Source organism: Portunus trituberculatus, chromosome 41 (genome assembly GCF_017591435.1).
Source record: "Portunus trituberculatus isolate SZX2019 chromosome 41, ASM1759143v1, whole genome shotgun sequence".
Classification (NCBI taxonomy): domain Eukaryota; kingdom Metazoa; phylum Arthropoda; class Malacostraca; order Decapoda; family Portunidae; genus Portunus; species Portunus trituberculatus.
The window spans coordinates 28,958,228-28,968,227 of record NC_059295.1 but is presented as its reverse complement, the minus strand read 5'-3'; the positions used below and the strand labels follow the sequence as shown (position 1 = coordinate 28,968,227).

The 10,000-nt window shown below is 41.9% G+C and overlaps 2 protein-coding genes across 2 annotated transcripts in view; one reads left to right on the top strand and one right to left on the bottom strand.

Moving 5' to 3' along the window:
• Positions 1 to 4,613, bottom strand: part of LOC123516621 — a 14,814-nt gene extending 10,201 nt beyond the window's left edge. The window contains exons 1-2 of the mRNA XM_045276181.1: positions 4,489 to 4,613; positions 2,741 to 2,836 (exon numbers count right to left, since the gene is read on the bottom strand). The gene's annotated coding sequence lies outside the window, so the exon portion shown is untranslated. The remainder of the gene's footprint in view (positions 1 to 2,740; positions 2,837 to 4,488) is intronic.
• A 2,829-nt stretch (positions 4,614 to 7,442) lies between these two features.
• Positions 7,443 to 10,000, top strand: part of LOC123516963 (chromatin modification-related protein eaf-1-like) — a 3,976-nt gene continuing 1,418 nt past the window's right edge. The window contains exons 1-3 of the mRNA XM_045276756.1: positions 7,443 to 7,572; positions 8,344 to 8,574; positions 8,912 to 10,000. The exon at positions 8,912 to 10,000 is cut by the window's right edge and continues 1,418 nt beyond it. Coding sequence (XP_045132691.1) covers positions 7,567 to 7,572; positions 8,344 to 8,574; positions 8,912 to 10,000 — 1,326 coding nt within the window. The 5' untranslated portion in view covers positions 7,443 to 7,566. The remainder of the gene's footprint in view (positions 7,573 to 8,343; positions 8,575 to 8,911) is intronic.

The following is a 10,000-nucleotide window of genomic DNA, read 5'->3' as shown; positions in this document are numbered from 1 at the left end:
TCTGTATAGTGGACGACAGAACGGAGTGTGATAACGCTTCCCTTGGTGTCGAATAGACAGAAGTGCGACTCGTACATCATCTGTCTGGCAACAGTCTGACGCTTGACTGTTGAAATACCAATAACAAATCAGTGTGTTGGTATGTGGGCACTAATGATTAACCCTTTCATTACAATTATTTTTCATTCACAGCAATATAAAAAATTGTTTGTAGAGGGACTTAGGAGAGAGAGAGAGAGAGAGAGAGAGAGAGAGAGAGAGAGAGAGAGAGAGAGAGAGAGAGAGAGAGAGAGAGAGAGATTTTCCTCCTAAGAAAAAAATAATAAATAGAAATAATTTGTAAGCCTGGATCGAGCTCTTCACATTTATGCCACCGGCTGAGATTTTCAACTAGAAAGGAGATCCGGTGCAGCCATTTCCTGGAACATCATTAAGAAAACAGAGGAAGAGTAATCAATATCAAAGCAGTGATACGTGACAGATGGCAAGGAATACACGTCTTTGTTTTGTTTGCCGATAAAAATGACGGCAGGAGGAAAAATAGAAGAAAAAGAGAAGAAGGGTGGAGGAGAATTAAACGAATGACAACAGCAACTATAGATCCACTAGATAACAATACGACATACTGGAAGGTTTCTTTTCCTGAGTCAGATGATGAATTAAAACAAGATTAAGATAAGTTAGCGACAAAAAGATACACGAAAATGATAATGATTATATGGTTGACTGATTGACTGATTCACTGATTGACTGATTGCCCAATTATTGAACGTGTTGATGGTTTTCACTGACACATGATGGTTTATGAATGATAGGCATGATTAACCCTTTTTAAGTAACAGTAGGTTGAGAATGCACTATAAAGTATCGCTCAAATCTGCTGTACTTCTTCAGTATTCACAGGAGTTTCTTTTAGTATTTCTTTACCTAAACATTGCGATATAATGAAGACGAAAATGAATGATCGCCTAAGGCAGTGGAAAATCAACACACACACGATACACACACGATAAAACGGAGAAAAATAGCACTGACCACTTTCATCCAGTTGATCAGTATTCTAGTTTAATATGCTCTCTCTCTCTCTCTCTCTCTCTCTCTCTCTCTCTCTCTCTCTCTCTCTCTCTCTCTCTCTCTCTCTCTCCCTTCTTTTCCCTTCTTCTCCTCTCCCTCCCATTCCTTTCCCTCCCCTCAATACTCTCCTGTCCTCTACTCTACCTACCCTTCCCCCATCTCTCTCTCTCTCTCTCTCTCTCTCTCTCTCTCTCTCTCTCTCTCTCTCTCTCTCTCTCTCTCTCTCTCTTCAGTGTCTACAAGTAAATCCTCATACGTAACAAAGCAGAAAATGCACCAAAGGAGAGTTGAATGAGGACGAAACCGAGTGGCGAGGAATGTTCCCGTGAGTTGGTTACACACTGGTTTGGTGGGTGTGCGTCGGCGGGTCCGGGTAGCGACAGAAGTGACAGGAATCAGGTGCAAAGTAAATGCTAAGACACGTACGCTAAGTTTCAGATAGCCTCACGTTTGGAAGGATAAGATGATGGAGGAGAACGAGGAGGATGAAGGATGGAAGAAATAGTAAAGTTCAAGAGACAAAGTTCGAGGTTAAACTGCTAAAGGAGAAAAGAAGAGTAGGATTCAGTAGTAATGCACGAGAAAGGATTGAATGCAACTATAGAAAAGATAACGAGGATCTGAATTATCTTTTGCTGTTATCGCTGTTGTTATTGTTCTTGTTGTTATTGGGCATTATTATCATTATTCCACCTTGTTCGTTCTGCTATGTTGAAAAAGGTTTCTGCTTCTTTAAATAGAAGTCTTTTTCAACATAGCAGAACGAACAAGATGGAATAATGATAATAATGGAAATAACATTCACATTCCTTGAAATAGTGTGATGGACGAGACAAGAAGAATAAAGTTTAATAGGCATGAAATATGCAAAAGAGTGAGTACAGCTGGAGAAAAAGATAGCAAACGATCTGACTTTTTCTTTTCCTTTTTCTATGGGGTTATTCATTCATTCCATCTCTTTCCGTTAAAGTAAGGCTTTTATTACGGACTTCATACATGTCTCAGTATAGCTTTATAAAGCTTTAAGTTATATTCTGCACACACGTGCCGCTGATATATAAGCTTTGTTAAAAGTTATCTTCATTTTTTTTTTTTTTTTTTGTGTGTGTGTGTGTGTGTGTGTGTGTGTGTGTGTGTGTGTGTTATTCACCACGGTCGTCTGCTGGTCACCCAGCCATTCTTTCCCCTACGGAAGGAGCTCAAAGCTCGTAGTGACCGATCATCAGGTAGGACTGAGACCACACCACACTCCACACACCGGGAAAGCGAGGCCACAACCCCTCGAGTTACATTCCGTACCTATTTACTGCTAGTGAACAGGGGCTACACATTAAGAGGCTCGCCCATTTGCCTCGCCGCTTTCCGGGACTCTAACCCGGACCATCTCGATTGTGAGTCGAGCGTGCTAACCATTACACTAAGCGGTGTGTGTGTGTGTGTGTGTGTGTGTGTGTGTGTGTGTGTGTGTGTGTGTGTGTGTGTGTGTGTGTGTGTGTGTGCTAAACTTAACTTAACCCAGCCTAATCGAAGACAGCCACATCACAAACGCGAACAAGACGCAGCGCAACGCACACCCAATCAACAGCGATGCAGTAAAATCATGAAACACATTAAACACATCATAACCGTTTTGTGTTCAGAATAAATAAAAGACAAGAAGACTTACAAGTGTTTGTCGTTGCACAGTAGAGTGACCTTGGCGAGAGAACTACCAGGGAGGACGAGGGAGTCTAGCAGAGACCGGGAAAGGTGTGTACTCCACCTGAGGAAAGTGAGAGTTAAGCGGATCACACAAACATCAATTCACCTCAATTACATTTGCCGTGTGTCAGGATAAGTTAGGTTAGAATAGGTTAGGATAGGTTAGAACATCAGTAGATTTAGAGACCTGTACACTCGACAGCTTCTGGGCACTTCTGAGTCAAGGATAAGGATTCACAACAGATGCAGATATTGAGTCATCAAAAACAGAATTATACGCACATTAATAAATAAGAAAGCAAGGAGGCAGATGACTGGTGTGGTTTTAAGCGGGGCCCAGTTACTGACTGACTGACTGACTGATTGTCTGACCTATCCAAAGACTACCACGGTGGGTCATGACGCTAAAGGATCTGCTGTGCCCATTTTCCCCTACGCACTGGTAACTTTTATTCCTGACATGCTCGCCACTATATAGTTGTTGTTTGGCAAAGTTTCGACAAAGGAAGAAAATTCATTGGTGTTTGGTGGCACAAATAATTCGGTAAGGGGGATAAATTGAGACATTTAAAAAGAAACAATAAAGGATTTGATAAGAAGAAAAGAGACATTACAGAAGAAACATAAAGGAATTCAACAACGGAGCAGAGCAAGATACTGCAGAAAAAATTTAAAACTTGCGGTAAGGCGAACAAGCTGCATGAGACACTATAGTAGTAACAAAGAATAAATCAGCAATGGAAACACACTATGACACTACAATAGCGACAACAAAGTACTGTAAGTAAAGCAAACAAATTGAGATCTGAAAGGACACTGACATCATACAAGTGCATACGTGTAAATATGGAAGAAAGTACACCATTAGACTATCACCTTAACTTTAATTGAAAGCAGCAACAAGGAGCTTAGGAAGGGGTTTCAAGACAAGACGCTAAAACACCAACAACAGAGAAATGAGTAATGGAACAGAACAGGGATCGCAGAAGACACTGAGACTGAATAAGGTGCGTGTATGGAAGGCTGCATGAAAAGACACTGCTATTCCTGAAGTGAAATGTTTTGCTCATCTGTTGATATCCTCATAGCTCTGATACAAAACACTAACGCACTCGTAAACACTCACAGACACTCCATCAATATAACCAGTCACCGATCTTAAGATATAATATTTTCAATCACGTTACTCACTCACGTTTGTCATATCCTTAAGCTCCCACAACACAACCATTTGCTTGCACTTCATCGCTAACTTTATCCACAGTAACATAAAAAAGAATCAACCTCGCAGATAATTAATCTTATCATACTAGAAGGGTATTTCGTTTGTAATTTCCACTCTCTCTTTTCACAACAAAGCACAACTCAAACCACTCTTTGCATCCAAAGTCAACAATCTTCAACGTAGCAATACGAAGAGCTTACGTTGCAGATATAACCTTATAGTAATCTAAAATATACACTTTATTTGGAATTATCACTCTCCCTTCATTCCACAACACAAACCACTCCTTCTAACTTGAACACTAATAATATTCAACATAGCATTAGGAAGAACTAACTTAGCGGAAAACCAAAAAAATATTGATACGAGAAAGTACATTTAGTCTGGAAATATCACCTTCAACTGAACAAAAACTACTGACTTACATTCCATCTCTAGCTATGTTTTAACGTAGCTTCACGGAGAGCCAGTCTATCGGAGTTACCAACCTTGTATTGCTCAAGTAAGAAGTTGTACATGTGGCTAAGCGACAGAGGCGACCTGTGCGAGTGGCCTCTTAGGGAGCCCGTGTGACAGTACCTCTGTTACATGGTCACTATGAAATGCTTATCTGTTTAGCTTATCACCAGTATCTGTCAGCTGTGTGCAGGAAGGCGCATATGTACATATGTTGGCGCGCGCGCGCGCGCGTGTGTGTGTGTGTGTGTGTGTGTGTGTGTGTGTGTGTGTGTGTGTGTGTGTTGAACAGAGAAATGACTCTAACTTTTTTATTTCTTTGTTACTATTTTGATTTGTTAGTAATTATAATCAATTAACTCTCTCTCTCTCTCTCTCTCTCTCTCTCATGTCTTTATATATATATATATATATATATATATATATATATATATATATATATATATATATATATATATATATATATATATATATATATATATATATATATATACTATAATGATAACATTGCGATAGGCACCAGATTTTGCTTGCATCACTACCACCACCATCATCACCACCACCACCACCACCACCACCACCACTTGAGGCCGTAGAGACTCACCTTTCCTGGCAAACCGGTAGTTTCACACACCTGGCGAAGTGCAGCTGTGTGGAAGAGCTTTCCCCTTTTCTTCCCTCCCTCCCACTCTCCCTCGTTTACTCTCTTCTTCCTTCCCTTCCCCATTGCTTTCTCCTTTCTTACACTTCCTTCCTTGTTCCTCTCCCTACCCTTCTCTACCTACTCACTACTACTTCCCCTCACTCGCTGGTTTTCTCTTCCTTATCCAGTAGTATTTTTTTCATTATCACATGAATTTTAATTGGCTGAATTAATCAAGACAATAGATACTGAAAGAGAGAGAGAGAGAGAGAGAGAGAGAGAGAGAGAGAGAGAGAGAGAGAGAGAGAGAGAGAGAGAGAGAGAGAGAGAGAGAGAGAGAGAGAGAGAGAGAGAGAGAACTGGAAAAGCACATGCTAAATTAATCAAAGTAAAAGAAAATATATAAATAGGAATGAATGTAGAGGAAGAATTGAAGGAATCCGTTTTATTTGTTCTGTTCAAAAGGGAAGAAGGATTAGAAAAAGGTGAATTCAAGGAGAAAGAAGAGGAGGACGGGGACGAGGACATGCAAGTATACAGAGGACTAGGAGAAAGACGAGGGGAACGAGAACATGAACCTATTTAGTAATAATATCACATCCCAAACAGATTGATAGGAACAGGTTATGAATGGAACATCAGTTCACTGTTTCCACGAAGTGAGGCAGGATGTGGTAAGTTGCTAGGACAATAGACAAGGAAGTGAGGGTGGGGAGGATGGGGATAAGGGAAAAATATCAGTGGGAACGGAAGGGGGTGAAGGGGGTAATGGAAGAGGCGGAAAGGGGGAAGGACAAATAACTGATTAAGGAGAACTCTGGTAGGGATGATATCAGCTATGAGTTCATTGATAAACGAAACAGTCTGATAGAATCATGATGAAATAACCACAAGGCCACTTTCAGATTTGGGATGACGACATTTCCTGCGTCACTGTTTGCGTGCGTGCCGACAGTTAGACTTCGCAGAGTATTGAATGGGTTACGGTGAGAATAACTCTCGTATTTTGAATTGCTGTGCTCTCTCTCACCACGACTATTTTCAAAAGCTATAGAGATGACTACTAAACTTCTCAAGATCGTTTTCCTTATTGATAATGTAGGAAATATTGTTGATTTTTCACTTGAACCATAAAAAGAGACATTCTTAAAAACCTGTATAGTTCATCCATAACTTTTGAAAGTAGTGGAGATGGGGGGAAAAGGTGGTTCAGAATGTAAGTCCATATTCAGAAACGCTTTGCCCTCTCACCATCACTGCTTTCCAAACGCTCTAGTAATCAAGTTGATCATTACTCGTGTTTTTAAGGGTATTTTTTTGGGGGGGCGGTTCTGGTGATAGATTGGCAAGATTTCTAGTTTGTTAAAAGAATAAACTGTCCTAAAAACCCTGCTAGTTCTCTCTGTGACCTTGGAATCTTTGTCGTAGTGAGAGGGGAAGGCGTTTCTGAATACTCGTACGGGCGATAGTCCCGAAATGTGGTGGTGCATGGTAATAATAATGGTGATGGTTGCTTACATTGTGGTTCTGCAATGGTAGTTATAATGGGATATGCAATAGTGGTGGCTGCTAACCCGAAATCCTTGCAATGAGGCTTGTAATAGCTGTGGAGGTTATAGTGCTGGTGATTGTGATGTGGACGAGTTGGGTACCTGTACTATATCGACTTACCCACCCATCCACCACTACCGCCGCTACCACCATCAAGGACACGCGCTTGTGGTGATGGTGAACGAGAAGGCAAAACAAGTCTCGTCCTCTCTGTAAACTGGATCACCCACCTAGCTTCTTCCTTCACTTCCTCCTCCTCCTCCTTCTCCTTTTCTTCTTCTTCTTCTTTTCTTTCTTTTCCTCTTCCTTTCATCATCAACATCTTCTTCTTCTTCTTCTTCTTCTTCTTCTTCTTCTTCTTCTTCTTCTTCTTCTGCTTCTTCTTCTCTTCTTTTTCTTCTTCTTCTTTTCTTCTTCTTCTTCTTCTTTTCTTCTTCTTCTTCTCTTTTTTCTTCTTTTTCTTCTTCTTCTTCTTCTTCTTCTTCTTTTCATGCTCCTCTTTTTTTACGCTCCTTCGCCTTATATATTACTCTCCCAACATATACCAAACAAACTTTCCCTAAATAAGGATAACACAAGTAAGAAGTCTTTCCTTGTCACATTGGAATAAAGATACAGCCTATGAAGTTCTGAGTCCTCATTTTTCCTCGTCTTTAGTACTATTAACAACCTTATTCGAATCATTCTTTATTATCTTTTATCAGTAGTTCGTGAGGATGAAATGCACTTCTTTCCTGAGGTCCAGTGAGGAAGGAAGGAAGACAGCGAGTGAGGGAATGAGCAGGGATGGGAGCCGCAGGTTGCAGTGTGTGGCCGTCAGTGCCAAGGTCGGTATCAGGTGTAGACGGGCTGACAGGAGGTGCTACTTAAGGCGGAGAGGCGGGCGGGGCCATCATTCTCAGCCACGCGTCTCGGCATGAAGGTGAGTAACAGGTGTAGTGGAGGTGTGCGTGGGTGTGTGTGGGACTCGTGAGTGTGACTCTGCTTTCGGCACTTGTTTTAATTCTATCCTCAGTTCTGCTAAGTCTTCGGGTGAAATTCAGAGATTTATAAGGATGACGGCGCTGCAAAATAGTGAGCAGAGAATTTTTTTTGTTTTTTTTTTGTTTAAGTGAGGTCCCTTGCTTTATATCCTCTTTCTTCCTTTCTCCTTTTTCAGTTCGGTAATATATGTTTTCTAATTCCTCCATACACGACTTTTAGTCAAAGAAATAGTTGAAACTTGTACTTTGCTTTCTATCTTTCTTCATTACTGTTGTCCAGTTCTAATATATACGCCTTATTTATTTCTACTTCTAATTTTCACAAAATATCTATTCTAATGCTCGAATACCCCATTAATTATTTCTTGACTCGAGGAAGAAGCGACTGAAGCAGGTGAAGAGGGGCTGCGCTGTGTTTCCGTCGTCTTTTTGAGAGATCTTTGTGCAGTGTGTTGTGATAATGGTGCCATTTATATCCCCAGACTTCTGATTCTAAACTTTCAAATAACCCCAATGTTGTTTATGAGTAATTTACAATGTTTCTTAAGATACTGACTGAAAAGTTGAAACTAATCCTACATTTGACAGCGCGGGAGGCAAACGGATATCATAGTGTATAACAAGGCAAAGAGGACCTTTCTCTTTACTTTGGTGGATAAGACCTACTTCTGTTTATACGTATTACGTTGGCTATAATCTGCTTCCCTCAGGTTGTGACGCAGGTGGTAGTGTGCTTAGCAGTGTGGGTGGCGGCAGCGGCGGCTGCGGCAGACCCAGATGGCTCCTACCACCTAGATTCACGTGGGGTGCAGGTGCAGTTAGGACTCACGCCACCCCACCAACTGCTCGAAACCCACCGCGCTGCCACTCAGACTTTCAGGCGTGACGGTGATGCCGTGGGAATGGCATATGGGGCAGCCCGGATGGAGCCGCGCGATTCTGTAAGTATTTATTCACACTTTTTCACCATTCTGCTCTTTAGGATGGTAGTGTGAGAGAGAGAGAGAGAGAGAGAGAGAGAGAGAGAGAGAGAGAGAGAGAGAGAGAGAGAGAGATTTCACATAGCTTTGTTGGTAAATCAAGACATACCAGTCTTATGTTTTAGTAGAAACACAATTTAAGGATATTATTATTTAGTTTAGGCTTGCACACATTCACCATTCATGAGCTGAGCATCATTCTTAACATCCTGGCAAAGAAATTGAAAAAAAATTGCATGTGACTCAGCCTTCACTTTCCTGGTGGCCCCTACTTACGTCAGCTTCATCTATATTTCAGAGTCCCCAGTACGCGTGGGCATACGAAGTTGCTGCACCATCTAGCGGAGATAGGAAGTCAGCGCGGGAGGAGCGTCGCGGGGACGTGGTGGTGGGCCAGTACAGCCTGGTGGAGCCTGATGGTTCTTACCGTGTAGTGGACTATTTTGTAAGACCTGACACTGGCTTCCACGCAACTATCAACAAGGACGACACCCCTGAGGCTTTGGCTCAGCAGTATGCAGTGCAGTACTCTGCTCAGAGCCGGAGGCAGCCACTCGCACCCACTCAGATCCACGACCACGGTGCCCAACAGGCAATCAGGGATCACTTCAAGACCCCACAACTCAGGGATCAGTTCCACAGCCGACAGCCTGAAGACCACTTCCAAAGCGCACAACTCAGGGCTCAGTTACAAAGTCCACACGTTAAAGCTCCTATCGAGACCACACAATTCAAAGATCAGATGCAAACCTCACAGGTGAGAGATCAAAGTCATAGTCTACAAGCTAAGGAGCATTTCCAGATTCCACAGTTTCAGCATCGGTTCCAGAAGCCAGACGTTAAAGATTTCTTCCAGGGCCAACAGTTCATGCATTTCAAAGATCAGCTACAAAGCCCACAGCTCAAAGAGCAGTTCCAAAGCCCACAACTAAGAAAGCAAACCCCAACCCCCCAGACTGAAGACCATTTCCAAACTCCACAAATGAATGAGCACTTCCAAACTCCACAAATAAAAGAGCCGTTCCAAACTCCACAAATGAAGGAGCAATTCCAAACTCCACAAATGAAGATGAAGGAGCAATTCCAAACTCCGCATATGAAGGAGCAATTCCAAACTCCACAAGTGAAGGCGCAGGTTCAAACTCCCCAAATACAGGAGCAATTTCAAGCTCCACAAATGAAGGAACAGGTTCAAACTCCACGAATGAAGGAACAATTCCAAACTCCACAAATAAAGGAGCAGGTTCAAACTCCACGAATGAAGGAGCAAATACAAACGCCACAAATGAAGGAGCAGCTGCAAAGCTCACAATTCAAGCAACATTTCCAAAGTCAACAGTTTAAGAATGAATTCAAGAGACCACAATTTCAGCTGCAGTTTCAGAAC